General features: G+C 42.3%; 1 protein-coding gene across 4 annotated transcripts in view; it reads right to left on the bottom strand.

Annotated features, from left to right (window-relative positions):
- Positions 1 to 15,827, bottom strand: part of UBR4 (ubiquitin protein ligase E3 component n-recognin 4) — a 120,754-nt gene extending 104,927 nt beyond the window's left edge. For all 4 annotated transcript variants that reach the window (XM_079777440.1, XM_079777443.1, XM_079777442.1 and 1 more), the window contains exons 1-9: positions 15,600 to 15,827; positions 7,376 to 7,473; positions 5,975 to 6,078; positions 5,060 to 5,189; positions 4,806 to 4,945; positions 3,747 to 3,849; positions 3,472 to 3,613; positions 3,196 to 3,320; positions 99 to 223 (exon numbers count right to left, since the gene is read on the bottom strand). In XM_079777440.1, the coding sequence (XP_079633566.1) occupies positions 99 to 223; positions 3,196 to 3,320; positions 3,472 to 3,613; positions 3,747 to 3,849; positions 4,806 to 4,945; positions 5,060 to 5,189; positions 5,975 to 6,078; positions 7,376 to 7,473; positions 15,600 to 15,775 (1,143 nt within the window). In that variant the 5' untranslated portion in view covers positions 15,776 to 15,827. The remainder of the gene's footprint in view (positions 1 to 98; positions 224 to 3,195; positions 3,321 to 3,471; positions 3,614 to 3,746; positions 3,850 to 4,805; positions 4,946 to 5,059; positions 5,190 to 5,974; positions 6,079 to 7,375; positions 7,474 to 15,599) is intronic.
- Positions 15,828 to 19,864: the final 4,037 nt, after the last annotated feature.

Raw genomic sequence — 19,864 nt, 5'->3', positions numbered from 1 at the left:
GTACTCCACAGCCTTTCCCCTACCAAGGAAAAGTGGAACTGGCCATAGTCTCTCATTTGAACAGTCAAGGCACCCGTATCCCCAGAGGTGTGACTTACACATTTCTGGACAATCGTAGCTGCATCACTCTCATAGTCGTCTTCTTTGGAGCTCGTGGACCCTGTCCGCACTTGCTGAGCACTGCCCACATGAAGGATGGCCATACAGGTTGCCACACTCACACCTGAAAAAAAAAGATGCACAAATTCCAATTATGGCATGGTCCGAAGAATCTACCAAAGCTGAAACAAAAAACCCACTCACAAGCAATTCAGTGATTTGATTACTGAAAGTAATTATCAGTGATTTGAGAATCCAGCTTCGTTATGCAGAATAGACTGCAGGGTCATTAGACTTCAAGAAGGAGACAATCATACTCCAAGGGTATTTACCTAAATGAGCGGAAAAACTGTCCACACAGAAACCTGCATACATAAATTTATTGTATCTTTTACTTATAATCGCCAAGAAATAGAAGCAATCAAGATGTCCTTCAGAGGGTGAATGAATAAACAAACCGTGGTACATATACAAGGAATATTATTCAGCAATAAAGAGATGAGCTATAAAGCCACAAAAACACATAAAAGAAACTTAAATGCATATTCTAAGAAAAAAAAAAAGCCAATCTGAAAAGATTACATACTATATGATTCTAACTATATGACAATCTGGAAAAGGTAAAACTAAGAAGACAATAAAAACATCAGTGGTTACTACAGGTTGAGGATGAGGATAGGGAAGAGGTAATACTATACTAGCTGAAGTATGGGGGATTTTTAGAGCAATGAAACTATTCTGTATGATACAATGATTACGGATACATTATATTATGCATCTGTAAAAACACACATAGCTGTACAACACAAAAAGGAAACCCTCATCTAAACTATGAACTTCAGTTAATAATAATATATCAATACTGTTGCCTCAATCATAACAAATGTAATATATAAATGCAATGTTAATAAGGGAAAGTATGTGGGGGAGGGAAGGTACTGTACAATCTGCTCTATTTTTCTGTAAACCTAAAACTGCTTTAAAAATAGAGTTTATTGCCCTGGCCGGTGTGGCTCAGTTAGTTGGTCATCGTCCTGTGCATCAAAATGTTGCTGGTTCGAGCAAAAGAGGGCACATGCCCAGGTTGTAGGCTCAATCTCTGGTAGGGCGGTGCAAGAGGCAGCCAATCAATGTTTTGCTCTCACATTGATGTTTCTCTCTCTCTCCCTCTCCCTTACTTTCTATCTAAAAATCAATTTTAAAATCTGTTAATTTTAAAATATATTTTTAATGATTTTTATTATTTTTTTAAGATTCTGGGGGGAAAATCCCACATTTAGTTTTTCTGGAAGGCATCAAGGATAAATCTCTTTCTTTAAATCTAACCCCAAGTGATCAAATTTCAACAACAAATCAAATCTGTAATCTTTCATCCAACTAGAATTTTTAAAGAATCTTTCATCCTTACTGACTAAACACAATGAGATCCATGTGATATTCAAGAAATTCCCTGAAAATTGAAATTAATAAACCCCAAATTTAAAACTGCAAAGATCAATGGTAGAGGACTAGCATATAAATACTGGAAGTGGGCTTGGAGAGAGTGCACCTACTCTTAGCTCAAGAACTGCTCAAGGTCTACATCTATGCATGTCTGTATACCTGAGACCAACCCATGGATCCTTGGTCCACAGCTGTTGCATAAATATAAGCACTTATACCCAGATGGGTTAGCTTCCATGGTTCAGAATCCCACAATGAGCAGAAGGATTAAAATAACACACTATTGTGTATAATGAGAGACCACGATCACATGCATCCTTAGCTTTCTACTCCTGCTGCTGCTCTAGCTCAGGCCATTAGTGTGTTCTTACCTGAGTGACTGCAAATTCCCCCTAACAGATCTTCCTGCCTCTAATATTTCCCCACAGCAAAGTATCCTGCGTACTACTGCTTGAATGTTCTTCCTAAAATATAGCTCAGATCATGGCACCTTTCAAAATCTTTAATGGTCTCTCTACTGTCCAGAGAATGTGGTCCAAATGACTTAGACTGCATTCCTAAGCCCTCTGGGACTGGGGCCTACTTTCTGGGCAGCTGTAACATTCACTAATCAGCACGCGCATGCATACACACATACACACATACACACACACACACACACACACACACACACACACCCTAGTATGTTCCCCCAAGGTCTAGCATACTTTTGGCCCTGCTTTTACTTCTGCCTAGGGATAGCCAAGCTAAAATCCCGCCTGCCCTACAAGATGTATCAACAGAACTTAATTCCTTCATGACTACTGCCTTCCTTAGCGTAAGTGCATTTAACTTTAGATTCCTACTTGCACAGGGATGTTCAAAATAAGCTGTTCAAAGAATGTAGGAAGGTGACCAACTTCAATAATTTCTTGGTGCCCCCAAAGTCAGATTTCCCTAGACTATTCAAATCCTCACTTACAGAACCAAGTAAACATCAGAAACTGTTATACCTTCCAAGACATTCCAGGATTATGATAGTTAACAAGCATGGTAACAATAACTTAAAAGAGAGTAAACACCAGCTGTCAGGCCCCACTCCCAATGCAAGTGTGATCAAGAGGAAGGGGACTGTGTGGAAGCATGAAGAATAACATTCATCGTATTTACCAATATAAACAGATTCCACCTGTTCTACAAAGCCTTCCTCAAACCTGCTCCCACAGCAACACGCAATCGCTCCCTTCTTTGTGTGTCCCTAATATACTATACTTATTGCCTTTAGCATCTCCTATTTTATATTACGCTATGTGGTTCTATCTACTCTCCACTCTTGGGTATAGGTTCCTTGAGGGCAGGGATTACAGATTACTTATCCCAAGAGCACTGGAATTTTACTTTTCATACAGTAGACATTATCTGCACACACTAAAAAACCAAATATGAAAAAAAAAACAAATATGCACATAACACAATGCTAGCTGTTAAGTCAATAGGACAACTTACAAGATTCCTATTGAGACCTCATTTCACCTAGAAAGGATATTAGATGATCCTTGGGGGAAGGAAGGAAGCAAAGGTAAAGGGGGAGAGTGTACTTAGAAAGATCTCATGGTTTCTGGAAAGTATACCTGTTGTTTGACTGAGAAAGTGAGATCAGATATAACTTCTCACCTGCATATAGACAACTTAGGCTGAGGACTGTCACATCTTGCAGACGAGAAGGATTGAGAGGTTCCAACACAGGTAGAGAAAGGGTATCCAATGCCATGGTTACATCGATCACCAGTGAATGAAAACTGGAATGTAATAGAAAAGATGGACAAAAGTGTCTCTTTGAATCACTTGCTTCTATAATCTGAAAGTAGGCATGCCATAAAAACTACCCAGTTTCTCTCTTTTTAAGAACAGCATTCGAATGTAAAGTACATGTCCCCTGGAGCACCTTACCCATTACGAACAGCAGTGGCATCTGCTACTGTTGCAGGCATGATAAAGAAGGAATTTGCCAGCACTGCATCTTGAAACCGGTTGATGTAGCGTAGGAAATATGGCAGGTTCAAACAGACACGCAGTAGTTTCTCTGAGCCACCTGAATTAATGAAAAGGCTCGACCTTACAAACAAGCTTCTGTCTGCCGTTTGATTATTTTCCACTCAAGGAATATTTGAAAGCAGAGAAACCAGTAGAGGAACCACCTTTCTGACAACAATTAAGTGTCTTACCAAGCTCTTGAAGACTAGCCACATTCTGAGCTATGAACACATTCTTGGTTTTGATTGCAGAGGCTTGATCTGCGGATGACTGCTCGTCGTTTTCTCCTTCCACCTGAAGAGAAACAGGATGAGAAAAGCCTATCAAGATACGATCATCTGCCGAAACCGGTTTGGCTCAGTGGATAGAGCGTCGGCCTGCGGACTGAAGGGTCCCGGATTCGATTCCGGTCAGGGGCATGTACCTTGGTTGCGGGCACATCCCCAGTGGGAGGTGTGCAGGAGGCAGCTGATCGATGTTTCTCTCTCATCAATGTTTCTAGCTCTCTCTCCCTCTCTGTAAAAAATCAATAAAATATATATATTTTTTTAAAAAGATACGATCATCTGTTGACCTTTGCCCTGGAGTTCAGAACCGAACCAACTGTCCATACTAAGTAGCAACTTCATGGACACTCTTCAGACTCCCAGTTAATGAGAAGAGATTCCTCTCTAATGTTGGGGGAAAATACAAGTTATTTTCCAAAAAGAAGGGGGAAAATATATAGCTGTAATATATTTTATATATCCTGCTACTATAGAGTGATGCCTTCTACAGAAAACATGCTTTACATTTGTTTATTCAAATTGAGAAATGTTAGAAAATGGTCACGAAAATAATAATAACTGTGGACAGAGAAGTTGGGGTGAGTTTTACTTTTGTTTATTTTTGTTTTGTTTTTTGTTGTTGTTAATCCTCACCCAAGCATACTTTTTCCATTTATTTTTAAAGAGTGGAAGGGAGGGAGGGAGGGAGAAACATTGATATGAGAGAGACACATCGACTGGTTGCCTCCTGCACGTGCCCAGACCAGAGCTAGGGATTGAACCCACAACCCAGGTCCTTCGGTGTGGGTAGATGCTCTAACCATTTAGCACCACTGGTCAGGCCTTTTCTTTTTTATTTGTATTCTTCAATTTTTTTCTATCACAGGCATGTACATCATTTTATATCAGAAATATACAATATGTTTGTTACTTATTTTTCTAGTATTATCGTCTTAATAAGGACATTTGACTGAAGTAACTCACCGGAGTCTGTGGGCCTACGGGCGGTGATGCTATAGTTCTAGGGTTGAAAACTGATGTCAGCTGGTTCAAAAAATTCATCTGTACCTCCTTCTGCCTCAGTTCTGGGCTTACTGGTGAGGCCAGCTCTTTCTGATCTTCCACTGTGAAATACAAAAGCAAAAAGAGGGGTGAGGAGAGTGCCCTTAGAAAGCAAAACAGGAAAAAGCAGGCCAGGGAAGTGGCCAAGTTACCAGGCCTGGCAAAGGAATACTCACCATCTGAGAGTGTCTTCACTGTTTGTGGCAGCTTGGCAGATTTCATCATTGCTGTAAACGTGATAATTTCAGTTCTGTCTAGTCGGCTACAGCCAGTGCACAGGCCCTTGATGAGGAGAATCAAGTGTTTCTGAAAAGAAAACAAATTCAAATATGTCTTTTAGAAGATCCTACACTTTTGACTTCTAACTGGCATGGGAGCAAATTTAGATTCCTACCAAGAACTGCAATCTTGGGTAAAAACACTAAAGCAGAGATCACTAGCTAATGGTCCTCTGACCATATCTGGCTTGCAGGTTTGTCCTACATTTCTCACAATGTTACTGGTTTTTAATTTGAAGTTTATACTAACTTTTTAAAACATGGGAGGTTTAACCTACAACTCCAGATTTCTTATCTCTCTCAATAATTCACAAGATATAGCAATGAGCCTCTGAGCCTCCATTACTGAATGACAACAGTGAGCTGGAGCCAAACAGTGATTGGGCCCTTTATAGCTGAGTCATGCACCCATCTCAACTAGCACACTTTACTCATTTTATGTTACTTGCCTGGCCTTGTGGACATGTAACTGGAATCCTTGAAAAAGCCTCTTGCAGCTCTTTTTACAGATTAGAGCACCACAGTCCCAATTCAGCCCACTGCCTGCTTTGGTAAATAAAGTTCACTGGACCACAGTAATGCTAATGCATTTACATAGTGTCTGTATCTGCCTTCACATCACAAAGGCAGAGCTTGGAAAGGCAGAGACTCGTTGCAACAAGGATTGGATGGTCAACAAATTATTTACTATCTGGCCTATTACAGAAAAAAATTTATCAACCCCTGCTCTATGCCACCTCTTCTCCATCATTCCACTAGTCAATCACAATACTACCCCAGGATAAGAGCCAGAAATGGGCCCATCACTCTCACCTGGGACACAGCACAAGCCTCATCTGGATTCTCCAGACGTAGGAGAGAAAACTCAATCAGGACTTTACAGGCTGCTGCCACCGACTGAAGTTGGTTCCGGGGAACTGAGAAAGTAATAAGCTTTACTTAACCTCAAACTTCTGTAACTCACTTCAGCCTCACAGTCAATATATCAAACAAAACATGTATTGAGCTCCATATATCCAACATTTCCAATATTTCCATGATAATAATTGTTCAGAACCAACAACCCAAGGGGGCACAAAAGCATCTTGGCATTGATAACCATCAATTGCTTACAAATCAACTTATATTTACTAGAAATGAAGATAATTATAATAAGAAATACATCATTGTAAGCACCAAGAACTGCAAGTATATTAACTCAGTCCTTAAACCAATTCTCTGAGGTTGGTATTATTGTTAGCTGATCTCCCTTTTTTTTTTTTTTTTTTAAACAGATAACCATAGAGAGGTTAAATGGCTTGCCCACAGTCACACAGCCAGAGTCAAATTCAGGAACTCTGGCTCTTAGCCACAAGACTATACACTACCTCTTTTCCCCCACAGATTCTAAATGCCTTTTTGCAAGGGGCTCCCTACACCAAGTTCCTTCAAGTTAAAAGTAATTTTTTCACCAGTAGCCAATGCCTATAATAAACAGCATTGGACACTAAAAGATTACTCAGCATCCCTGGAGCTTCCTTTCATTTTACTTGCTTAGAATTTTTTTAAGTAAACAAATCATTACAATTTTCAGAACTATAGGAGTTAGAATTTTTATTAAAAATCTGAAAATGCAAAAATCCAGAAATAGTGGAAAATAAAAGCTTGGTCACTTTTTTAGTAGAAAAATTTAAAAGATGGAGACTTGAAATAGAAATCTTTCAAATACCAGAGGACACAAAAGGAGAATTCTCTTTCTCACCAAAACCAAGTAAGGAATAGAGCCTTAGTTACTGGCTGCTAACCCCAGGCTGAGACCCACCTATCCCCCTAACCACCCCAGAAATGAACACACTAGTAAGTGCATTTATGAAATCAATAAAATGCTTCTGATTACGAAGGTAAAGAAGGTTAACTTAATGGGATACGAAACAAGTGTCCAAAGGAAGTAGTTCTTAAATCCCTCTAGGTTGGCCTAGGTAAAGAACTTGCAGAGCCTGATCACACTGACAGCTGTGAGCTTTACTTAACCTCAAACTACTGTAACTCACTTCAGCCTCACAGTCACTATATCAAACAACACATGTATTGAATGAACTCTTGGGTGAACAGGTCAAAAGTGGTAAAATACAGACTTCATCAACAACTTGTTCAGGCACCCTAGCAGGAGGATACTAGTACACAACCCCCTACTCACAAGCCCTCAGGAGAGGGTGACAAGAGTGGAATACTTACTGAGGCTGCAAACTGTTGTAATATAGTGTGTAGAAAGTGCAACAAAAGATGAGTAGAATGGCTCGTACTGCTTCTCATGGTGCAGGATTTCTGATTCACTGGAAAGAAAATAATTTGGCCAAGATTTACTTAGTGCTTACCATATGCCAGATACCCTACCCATTCATTTATAGGTATTATCTTACTTAATTCTTATAGCAACCCTACTTGGAAGGCACTGTTATCATCCCTACATTCAAGACTGAGAATGTGAAGCTTAGAGAACTAAAATTAAGTACCTGTTCAAGGTATCTGGTTTAGTGAATGGCAAAGGCTAAAGGAAATACAAGTAAAAACATAACAGGATACCACTGTGTCCTATATTACTGATCGGCAAAGACCAAAATCTAATAATGTCATGTACTGGCCAAAAGGGGTAGACCAAAGCCCTTAAAATACTGTTAGTGGGAATACAGATACAGTGATCCCTTCGGAAGACCAAACAAGGCTAGTCCATATGCAATAACGTCATAAACAATCAGTAACTCAAGGGAGGAAATAATCTAATTGTTGCCCAAACCTAAATTCACTACTTGACCCCACCCCTTTCCTGGTAGATTACAGCTAGATCACAACAAATTCAGTGATTTTTTTTTTTTTAATCCTCACCTGAGGATATGCTTTTTACTGATTTTGAGAGAAACATCTATGTGAGAGAGAAATATCGACTGGTTGCCTCCTGTACGTGCCTCAACCAGGGATCGAATCTACAACCTGGGTATGTGCCCTGCCCAGGAATTGAATCCACAATCCTTTGGTGTATGAATGATGTTCCAAGCAACTAAGCCACCTGGCCAGGGCACAGATTCGGTGATTTTTAATCACATCCCTGATCTTTGGCTGAAGAAATGCCCTCTTTAGTGAAAGCCTGGAGCCCAACTAGGTCTAAAGGCTGGATACATTTATGTCATTCTCTCTTTCAAATCAGATGCTAATCCACAATCCATGAAACAAGAAGGCAAAGAAAAGCCTAAACTGTATTTTATTAAAGAGCAGAGCAATGTGGTTACATAGTTTCCTCAATGAGTTAATTCTCTAACCACAAGTATCAGCCTAGGAAGGGAAATGTAAACAGTAAGGATTCTACCCACTTGCCAAAGCAACACAGAAGCCAAAAATCCAAGCTCGAGATTCAGAAGGTGCCACTGTGAATGATGAATTACCTCAAATAGCACTTAAGAGTCTGGCATTGCAAACATTTTGCTATTTGGGGATTTATCATGGATAAATGGGTACTTATCAAAGATCAGTTACTTATCTTGTAATAACTCCTTCACCAAGAAGAAATACTTATGGAACACACGATGTACAAGGACCTTCCTGCCCACCAACGATCATTTCTCTTTATTTGTCAGGTTAACAAAAAGGAGGAAACGAAAACCTTTAAACCAAGTAGCACTCAAAGTTTCTAGTGACCATCACATTGATAAGGGACATACCATATTCAGCAGAAAATTCCCTACTAAATCCCCTACTTCTACATTTACTTAGGTGTTCCTTCACTTCCATCCTTATGCTTTTTTATTCATTGTTCTGAAGTTTTTCCACCCCATAATTTGGTGTATTTTACTGAGCTGTTTACCTTCTCTGCTTTATTTCAAAACTTCAGAGTTGCTTACCCCATGTTTTCTGTTGAATAGGTTTATCAAAACTACAAAAAAAAAAAAAAAAAAAAAAGGCCACCCAAAGGATGAACTTATTCTGTTTTCATTCCCAGTCAATGAAACAGATGCAAAATATATGAGTAAACTCATTTAATTACCTGGTTCACTGTTGCCCCAATATGATTTAACAAACCCTACTTCCTGCCCTAGAAAACACAACTGCCTTATTCCAATAAGGAAACAAGAATGCACTTTGGACCCCCTAGCAGTGGGCAAGAAGACACCTGATCGGCGGTGTTGCTCTTATATCTGCCAGGGGCTAAGCAGACATACAGTCCTTAATTCATCCTAGCTGGATGCCTGTGTTGGTGGCCAGAGCTGTTGCATGCCCGGAGCACTTTTTAAATAAATAAATAAATAAGAATGCACTTTGGGGAAAGATGGACACTAGCGTAGGAGGAAAAGAAATATGGAGCAGTCTTGAGCTCCACTTATAATTTGCTTAGGGCAAATTAAGGATAAACCTGAGGAAATGAGTTTTCAAACCACTTGAAGGAGGGAATAGACATGTGGTCAATAACAATGTCATATCCCTTGACTTTAAAGAAACAAGTATGTATGAGTCACCTAATAAAGATGTGCTGCCACACTTCCTGACCCCATCCGCATTCCCCAAGAACCTGAGGGATATCAGAGGATGGAAAGAAATGGGGGGGTGGGGGGGAATGGAATAAAGGACAAGAAGTTAGGTAGGAAGGGGAAGGATGAAGAAATTGAAGACAGATATAACACAGAGGAAGAAAAATAAAGAGACGTTAGAATTTTCTCCTCTGGGCAGTCAGGCTATCTTCCTCAAACATCTGATCTGCTTCTTCTAACTTTGCGACAACAGCACCACTGAAACACTGCTGAAAGACGGGTGTTCATATTCCACACAAAATAAATGTGATGCGGAGCACAAAGGGGAACAGCAGCTAAGCAGCCAGGTCAGAGAAATCCACTTCGACATGTAAATAGAAAGAACTGGAAGGGTCTGGATATGTCTAGCTTTTTAAGGAAAAGGTAGAAATCGGAGAGTGCAAAATAAAAGATGAAGGATTCACCTCCCTTCTCCCTCTTAGATTACATACTATTCAAATCTTTTGGGGGAACTGTGGAAACTCCACAAACCCCTTTTACCTCATCAGAATCATAAACTCCAATCCATTGTTTACTAAGCATAATGAATCCGTCAATGAATTATATTTTAAAACAGCCTATGTTTATTGAACATGTGCTTATGCCACAGAGTATTTAATACATATTCACCAAAGAACTGAAAGCTTTCAGGTATGTCTCTCCCATTCTTGACAAACCTGGGGTGAACGAGACACTAAGACAGGGAACCATTAACTAGTACCAGAACTAATCTCACAATGATACTCTACCAGTCGGTGGTGGGCTCTTTTTCTATAGGTCAATCACAAACAAATGTCTTAGCAGTGGTCGGCAAACTCATTAGTCAACAGAGCGGCAAACCGCGCGGCTGGCGAGCTGAATGTGGCTCGTGAGCTGCAGTTTGCCGACCACTGTCCTATAGCCTATAAATGCAAAAGAGCATGGCATTAGCATCCCTTTCTCCCTTTCAAGATCTTTAGGAAATGGCCCTAGCTGGTTTGGCTCAATGGAAGGGTCCTGGGTTCGATTCCGGTCAAAGGCACATGCCCGAGTTGTAGGCTCAATCCCCAGTAGGGGGCATGCAGGAAGCCGATGATCAATGCTTCTCTCTCATCATTGATGTTTCTATCTCTCCCTCTCCCTTCCTCTCTGAAATCAATAAAAACATATTTTAAAAAAAGATTTTTAGGAAATGACTCTGCATTATCTAATGAGGCTGTTGCAACAGCTTCTGCCTTCCCAAGTAGGTCTCTCTGGCTTAAATTTTATCAAATAACTGGGAGGCAGAGACTCAAAGAGGCTTATTTATCACCATGAAGGCCAGGACAGCCTAGGAAGGACTGGCTCAGAGGAAAGAGGCAATTTCTTTCTTCTTTTTTTTTTTTTAATATATTTTATTGATTTTTTACAGAGAGGAAGAGAAAGGGATAGAGAGTTAGAAACATCGATGAGAGAGAAACATCGATCAGCTGCCTCTTGCACACCCCCTACTGGGGATGTGCCCGCAACCAAGGTACATGCCCTTGACCGGAATCGAACCCGGGACCTTTGAGTCCACAGGCCAACGCTCTATCCACTGAGCCAAACCGGTTTCGGCGAAAGAGGCAATTTCTTTTTGTAATCGACCAAGAGTCCATCAAATTGTTCAGACAGTCATGCTCATCACCATATCTTGCGCAAAGTTAAGAAAGGAAATTTTTTTACAGTACTTTAAAACATAAGGCTACATTCAGCAATTATATTAATTCCATGTATAACATGTGCTCCATCAAGCTAGTCCTAGCTCTATTTCTGGTCTGGAAAAGTAATGGTGTTTAAAAGACTTTCCGTCTTTACTACTAAAAGACATTCTAGCAACAGACAGTAGAAATAAAAATAACTCCCCTTTCTGTGGGAGCGGGTGCAAGCTAGAAGGGGTCAATGGGGGAAAAGGGGAGACATTTGTAATATTTTCAACAATAAAGATTTTAAAAATAACTCCCCTTTAAGTAAACTCAGATTACCTTTTTCTTTTAAAAATCCAATGACACTTTAAAAAGTACCTTCCCAATTTCTTCATGCTAATCCACTCCTCCTTTGTTTACTTAGTTTGGTAACCAAGCCAAATGTAACAGGGTCTGGACCTAGGAATTTTTTAACTACCTTTTCTTCTAATCCAAAGGTCAAATCCAACTATAAAAGTATGAAAGAACAGGGGCAGAAAACAGAATAATAGGGTACTGAGCAGTCTCTTAAGACATTTGTCATCATCCCCAATAGTCAAAAAAGGAGGAATTCAATGGGTTAATAGGCTGCCAGATAGAAAGTAGGAGCTGGCATGATGGAACCAGGACATCAAAAAGGGAAACAGAAAGTAGCAGATTGCAACAGAAAAAGAGAAGATCCCTGGAGGCAAGGAAGAAAAGCATAGCAGGCAGACTAGGAAAAAACCACAGGAGCTGCAGAAGATGAAAGCGGCAACCACAGACGTAAAGCAACAACCTAGGCACCTAAAGCAAGCCCACCACAGCACCTGCACAGCGCTGGCTCCGATCTGGTCCTATACTCAGTGGCCACAACTTGATATTCAAGAAAGACTTCCATCATTCTGACACCCTCATTTCATTTTTTTGAAAGGCAAATATATTGAGAAACACAATACTGACAGCACAGTACTAATTTTTGTGTTCCAAATCAGGGGTTGGCAAACTATGGCCTGCAGGCCAAATCCAGCCAGTAGCCTGTTTATACAGTCCACATTAAGCATGGTTTTTGTGGCCCTAGCCGGTTTAGCTCAGTGGGTAGAGCACCAGCCTGCGGACTGAAGGGTCCCAGGTTCAATTCCACACAAGGACATATGCCCTGGTTGCGGGCTCCATCCCCACTAGGGGGCGTGCAGGAGGCAGCTGATCAATGATTCTCTCTTATCATTGATGTTTCTCTCTCTCTCCCTTCCTCTCTGAAATCAATAATATATACACTGAGTGGCCAGATTATTATGCGTTCAGAGATTATATGATCTCTGAACGCATAATAATCTGGCCACTCTGTGTGTGTGTGTGTGTGTGTGTGTGTGTGTGTGTATTAGAGGCCTGGTGCATGGGTGGGGTCCGGCCAGCCTGGCCAGGGGGAGGGGACATGGGCGGATAGCCGGCCTGCCTGCTGGTCGAGGGGACAATTTGCATATTAGCCTTTTATTATATAGGATATATGCCAAGTGGCCAGATTATTATGCATTCAGAGATCATAATAATCTGGCCACTCAGTGTGTGTGTGTGTGTGTGTGTGTGTGTGTGTGTGTGTGTTTGTGTGTGTGTGTATATAAAAGGAATGTTTTTTTGTGGAATCTAATGAGCAAAATAAATTAACAAAAAAATAGAAACAGACTAATAAATATAAAGAACAGACTAATAGCTATCAGAGGGGAGGCAGGGTGGGGAGCTGGGTGAAAAAGATGAAGGGATTAAGCAAAAAACAACAACAAAACTCATAGACACAGACAGTGTCGTGATTACCAGAGGGAAAGGGAGGTGAGGGGAAATAGAAGAGGGTAAAGGAGGGATAAATGGTGATGGAAGGAGACTTGACTTTGGTAGTGAACACACACTACAGTATACAGATGATGTTTTATAGAATCATACACTTGAAATCTATATAACTTTATTAATCAATGTCACCCCAATAAGCGCAATCAAAAAAAAATTTAAAGCATGGTTTTGACATTTATTAATGGCTGAAGAAAATCAAAAGAATAATATTTTATAACATGAAATTCACAGTGGTGTCCACAAGTAAGATTTGGGAACACCGCCACGCCCGCCCATTAGGGGGCCAAGTTGACTAGTCTATAAGGAGACTATACGGCCTGCAAACGTCTGACTCCTTACAGAAAAAGTGCCAACCTCTGCCCTGCACCAAACTTGACGCTGAATATCTTCAGTTGTTTTAACCACAAGACCTTGTAAGCCAGATGTTTCTTTAGGAAATTTTTCTTAAGATCACATTCTTCTCATAAAGTCTGAAGAGGACACATAGGCTTTCAGAGTTAACTGAGCCACAAAAATCAGAACAAAGACTTTGAGGCTCTTGCCTTCCAATAAAATTTTGTTACTAAACAGCCATCAGTTTGGACCTCGTTTCTAAACCATGAAGAGAGGTCTTAGGAGTGTCCACAAACTCAGGCAGCTCTGGTTATCTTAGCCAACATAGAATGTAGGAGGGGCCACCATTACTTATGTGGTAAAATTCAAACCCAGTTTGATGCATTTGGTTTTGGCTCCTTCTACAGGTTGGAGGAAGTTGCTTAACTATTATTGTTTTAAAAGGCATGGGCCCATCCCTGGCAGGTTGCTCAGTGGTTAGAGCACCGGCCCAAGGACTGATGGGTCTCAGGTTCAATTCCTGGTCAAGGGCACATACCTAGGTTGCAGGTTCGTTCGATCCCTGGCTGAGTCCGAGTAGGTGTGGGAGGCAACCAATCAATGTGTCTCTCTCACATCAATTTTTTTCTCTCTCTCCCTCCCTTGTCTCTTCCACTCTCTCTAAAAAAAATTCAATGGAAAATAATAATAAAAGCATGGGCCTAGAATAGCAGATGTATGGGAGGGTGTCAACAAATGACTTATAACCCACTCAGCTCACTTCCACAAAAACATAAAAGCAACTGTTCTTTAAAAAGTGTAACACGGTCCATTATAAGTAACGTGACTGACAAGTATAATTCAGAAAAAATACCACTAATCCAAATGTTTCAAACAGTTAAAAAGTGGCTACATAATTTCAGAGCAATATTTTTGATACTTGTTTACATCTTCAGAACATTCTTGGCTTAGTAATTATATAGAAAGATCCATCTGTAAAGTTAACTGTAACCAAAACTGTTACCAAATCCAACTATTGTATTATTTAATTATAATTTTTTTAAAAAACTGCATCCAAAGCAACATAAACCTAACAATAAGCATTGTAATAAAACATTTCAAATCATGGCCTTTCCTTTAGTAATAAATAGCAGTTTCTAACCTTCTGGATAACAATTAGATATACTTTTGTTGGCATGAAGCTAAAATGACCCAGTTAGCAACTGCAGGGAGTTGCTGAAGTAAGTAAGGGTTGGCTAGAAAAACGAAAATAAGACTAGCTTTAAAAGCACGTCTACCATTAAGCTGATGAAAGATTGCTCTGAGCAAGTAAGTCAGGAAAAGGCGAGCACCGCCTTCCTATTAACATAACCCTCACAATCTCAGAATCTCTGTACAAAAAGGCCAAACCATATAAGTAGTCCCACCAGGGAAAGAGTCTGACGCTATTTTCTTGAGAGAGAAAGAGAACACAGTGTTTGTGGAAATGACCTCTCAGACTAACACACGGAAATGCTTCCGATCACAGACCGTTATGGTAGAAATATACAGTCAGTGCAACCCTGGAAGAAAGTCATCCACGGTCCCCAGTGGTTTCAGTCGCAGAAACAGCACGTGCCCCGGGGACGACAGCCCCTCGGAGAGACCGTTATCAAACTGTGTGGTGGGCCCCCAATTTAAACCCCGGGCTCCGCTGGGGCCTAGGCGAGGGGCCTGAGGGCCGGCGAGAAATGCAAACTCATCAGCGCTTTGACCTTAACGCAGGGGGCAGCCCGGGGGCCATTCCCCTCGGGGCCCGGTGCATCGCCAAGTCACTCACTCACAAACCCGCGCGACCACTCCCTCCCGAGAGGCCGACCTCCAAAGTTTTGCTCGGGAGGGAAACTGAGGCACGGATGATTTTCACAGGCTGACAGAAGGAACCCCGCACAAGCCCACGTCTACCCCGGCCGCGGAGCCCTGAAGCCGAGGCTGGGGCGGAGGTCCCCGAGAGGCAGCAGGTGGCCCGGGAAGCGGGTCCAGACGGTCCCGCACGACCTCCCCTCCCCCTCGCTACGCCGCCCCGCCGGGGCCGCCGCCCGGTACCTCTCGATGACTGAGGCCACCAGCTGCGGCAACTCCTTCATCTCGAAGGCGGAATAGGACGCGGACAGCAGGGGCCGCACCGCCACCTCCCAGCCCGGGGTCGTGTCCACCCCCGTCGCCGGGTCCCCGGGCGCTGGCGTTGCTGCCGCTGCCTCTTCGCCGCCACTCGTCGCCATCTTCCGTCGTACTCCTGCGGCTCCCTCCGGGGGATTGCCACCGGCCCAGCGCCGCCTCCCGGGAGGGGGCGGAAGTGACGCAATCGGGCGCGTCAGACTGCGCGCCGCCGTCGCCGGCCAAAACACGCCACGCGCAGGGCTGGCCCCCCCTCCGCTCCCACAGGCGGAGGCCGGGGTTGCTGCGCCTGCGCAGGACGCAGCGCTTCGGGGAGGGCGGGAGCGCATTCACCTCCGCGCCTGCGCCCTGGGAGTCGTTCGTGAAGGTGGGAACAAAGTGGCTTCGCTGCCCGGGAAAGGTGAGTTGAGCACTTGGTTTCAGGTGACAAGACCAGGGCAGCGGAGTACGCTGTGAATCGCGAATATACTGGCTCCGGCCCGAGACCGCGAAGGACCAGACGAGGATGCCGAAGCCCGATCACTCACCCACTTCTCACCTCGCAGTGCTCCCTGTAATAATAATAATACTCCAGCGCCTTACGGTTTACAAAGCTTCCTCCTCCCCACACCGCCTCCCGCTATTATGGGAATCTCTAGTCCTTCCTTCCTTCGCACCCACATCCCCTTTACCTTTTGATTATCCTCGTTAGTAATTTTACCAGCTCGTATTTGCATCGCTCTTTCCAGTTTGCCACATGAGGGTCCATCTTCCCTTTTTTTTCTACTAGCAAAGAAAGAATGTAAGCTTTTATTCACAGGGCATAATGTCTAGATTTTATTGAGAGGGAGAGGAATGACCTGGATACCAGATTTAAGAGGAAAAAGCCGTTTGACTCCAGGAAAGGTATGCGTACATTAAGGGCATTCTTGGGCACGTGAGATCTTGGCGGACGACGTCAAGCACTAGGCCGGGGGACCACAGACCGCCTAAATTAAAAAAAAAAAAAAAAAATCTTTGCGAGAACCGTGGAGACTATGAAAATCCTGAAGCCCTGAAATATCCCAAGTTTGGGAAGAGCTTTTGTTACCGGTGTAATGCGGATGAATAAATTGGTACCTGGTGGTCGAGCTGCACTTTTAGTAAGAAAAGACCTATTTCATACTAGAAATAAATTCAGTGAAGGCCAGGCCTAGAGGAAACCATGGCTTCAAAATTAAGCAGCTATAGCTGAGCGGTATGGTTTAATGTGGGCGTACAGACTAGGAGGGAGCTGGGAAAGTTCTGTATCTTGACACAAGTCGTGGTTAGGTGTAGAGACACACAATGCTATTTATTGAGCTATGTACTTGATGGGTACACTTTAGTGGTTATAAATTATACCTCAATCCAGCAAGAACACCAAGAAGTCAGTGTCATTGCAGGATCCCCAAAAGCAGGATATATTGGCTTTCTTTTTTGTTTTTCCAAAAATATTCCATCTGATACAGGGTTGCTTGAAGTAAACTCTCATAGATACTTTGTGTTTAAAAACAATTAGATGAATAAACCACGCTACTATTAGTTCCCAGGAGCCAAAAGAAGTCACTCTGCTCTCAAGCTTTTACAAAGTTACATGAACCAATAGTCAGGGCACACCTTGTGGAAACTCCTAATGCAGCATTGAATACTACAAATGGAGAGTAGCTCCGTTTTGGTAATTCACAATGATTTTTTTTTTTAATACCAAGAATATAGGTAAAGAGCCCTGGCCAGTTTGGCTCAGTGGATAGAGTGTCGGCCTGCAGTCTGAAGGGTCCCAGGTTCAATTCCGGTCTAGGGCACATGCCCGGGTTGCGATCTCAGTCCCCACTGGGAGGTGTCCAGGAAGCAGCGATCAATGATTCTCTCTCATCATTGATGTTTCTATCTCCCTCACTCCCTCTCCCTTCCTCTCTGAAATCAAAAATATATTTAAAAAAAAGAATATAAGGAAATAGATTGGAAACATGATTCAATTTAGTAATAGGATACAGTCATTTGTAACCCACAAATATTATTTTCCCCATAATAGTGCATTTTGTATGGTAGAATTTTAAAGAAGAAAATGTGCCTTGCAGTTGTCTTGCTTTGAGACAAATAATTTTGGCAATTGTGCAGGACTAGAATACAATGTCAGTTTTAAAGAACAGCAGGAAGCAGGACTTACAGGAAACTGGAGAAGGAAAACACAATTGAAATTATTAAAATTATAATAAGGTAAACCTTCAACTTTTAAGTGTTCAGTAATAGCCAATGTGAATTAACAAATGCTCAACTGACAAATTCTTCTACAAAACGAAGCATGGATATATTTATTCAGCTTTAAAAAAATAACACATAAAATTGAAAATCTATCAGAAGAGTTTTGTTTTGTGAAATGTTTTTATATTCCTCAGTTCTGTTATTGCTGTCTTTTCGGATTTATACTCAGAATTTTGGACCATCAGATTGAAAGAGAAAGCTAGGAGGAAGAAGGATAAAACGAAAATGTTAAATGTTAATATTTGGAGAATCTGGTGAAGGGTATCTGAGAATTCTTTGTACTATTGTAACTTTTCTGTAAGTCTGAAATTGTATCAGAATAAAAAGGTTTTTTTAAAACCTTGTAAATACTTTGCTTTATGATTAGAGTATAAAGACACTTGGCAGGCACTTAACAGAAGGAAGGTAGTATACTTAGTCTAGGAAAAGTGCAGTCAAATGATTATAATGTATCCTTTGGGGGAGGGAGGGGCTATTCTGGTCAGCGGAAGTGAATATTCTGGTCTCTTATTCATGCAGGTGGGGGTTGGTGTCCCTCAGCCTGGCCTGCGCCCTCTCGCAGTCCAGGACCCCTCAGGTAGGGTCCCTAGGCCTGGCCGGTGATCAGGGCCTATCAGGGCTTTCCTTCCCCCAGCTGCTGGCAGCTGGCCCTGCCCCCACCACTGCCACTGCTTGCCATCTGTATAGCGCTGCCCTTCACCACCACCCCCCACCCCCCTGCTACCAGTTGCCTCACTCTGCTGGCAACAGGCATGGGGTGCAATCGATTGGCTGGCTTGGGCCTTCTTCTGCAGGGTGATCGACCATGAGCCCCCCCCCACCCCCCCGCAATCGATCACCCGCAGAAGGAGGCCCCGCCCACCAGGCCAGGTCTCCGTGATTGATCCCTGTGCAGAGGGTGGCCTAGGCCTCCCTCTTTGGGGCAATCACAGAGCCCCCCCCCCCCCCCCATCTGCAATCCATCACCCCGCTGGCTGGTGGCCTGGGCCTCCCTCTGCGGGGTGATGATGGGGTGATGGCAGGGCCCCCCAACCAATTGCATTGCACCCGCCTTGGTTGGCCTGGTGCCAGTGCGTGTCATAGCGTGGTCATCCGGAGGATCATCTGGACGGTCATTTTGCTGTTCGGTCGTTCGGTCGATTTGCATATTATGCTTTTATTATTATAGATGCTATAGTAAAAAACCATGCATAGGATTTCACACCCCCTATTCTAACTCCATAATAACCAAGCAAACTTATAGCATTTTAACTTATTATCCAGACTTCTTCAAAGGAAAGAACATATATATATATTCCAACTAGCAGACGTAAGTATTCTAATCCTCTTTATAATTCCTGTCTTCATTATCATCAATAAGCTGGCATTCTGCTTATTAGTTTCTAGTCTAGCTTATTTTATCACAGCACCTGGGATATAAAACTTCACCAAAACCTTAAGAAGTACAGTGAAACTTACATGAGTAAATATGACTTTTAGATGTATTTCTGCTTTCTTTTATTCTTTCAGATTGCATGTTTAGGCAATAGTAGACAAAAGTGTTCTTCAGTATAAATGTGTAGCTATTTTATAAAGATGCCTTCTAAATAGCCTCAGTCTCTATATTGAAAATGGTACCATCTCAGTACCATGGGTTAGAAATGTATATAACCCTAGTGCTGGTGGGAAAAGAGGATTTTGGTTGGTCAGTCTCAACTGACATCACACTCAAACTCCTTGAAAACTGAAGAGGTAGGGTGTACACATCCTTTATGTTATAAATCCTTACGGGAAAGATGATCTAAGTCAGTGGTCACCAACCTTTCGGACCTCATGGTCCACCAGTGGTCCGCAGACCACAGATTGGCGACCACTGGTCTAAGTAAATCAAGAAAGACTTCCCTGAAAGAGCACTTAATTGATCTAACAACAATCTCTAATGGAATAACACT

Source organism: Cnephaeus nilssonii (assembly GCF_951640355.1).
Source record: "Cnephaeus nilssonii genome assembly, chromosome: 7".
In the NCBI taxonomy this organism is placed as follows: Eukaryota; Metazoa; Chordata; class Mammalia; order Chiroptera; family Vespertilionidae; genus Cnephaeus; species Cnephaeus nilssonii.
The sequence above is the reverse complement of the archived record's forward strand: the minus strand, read 5'-3'. Positions and strand labels throughout refer to the sequence as shown.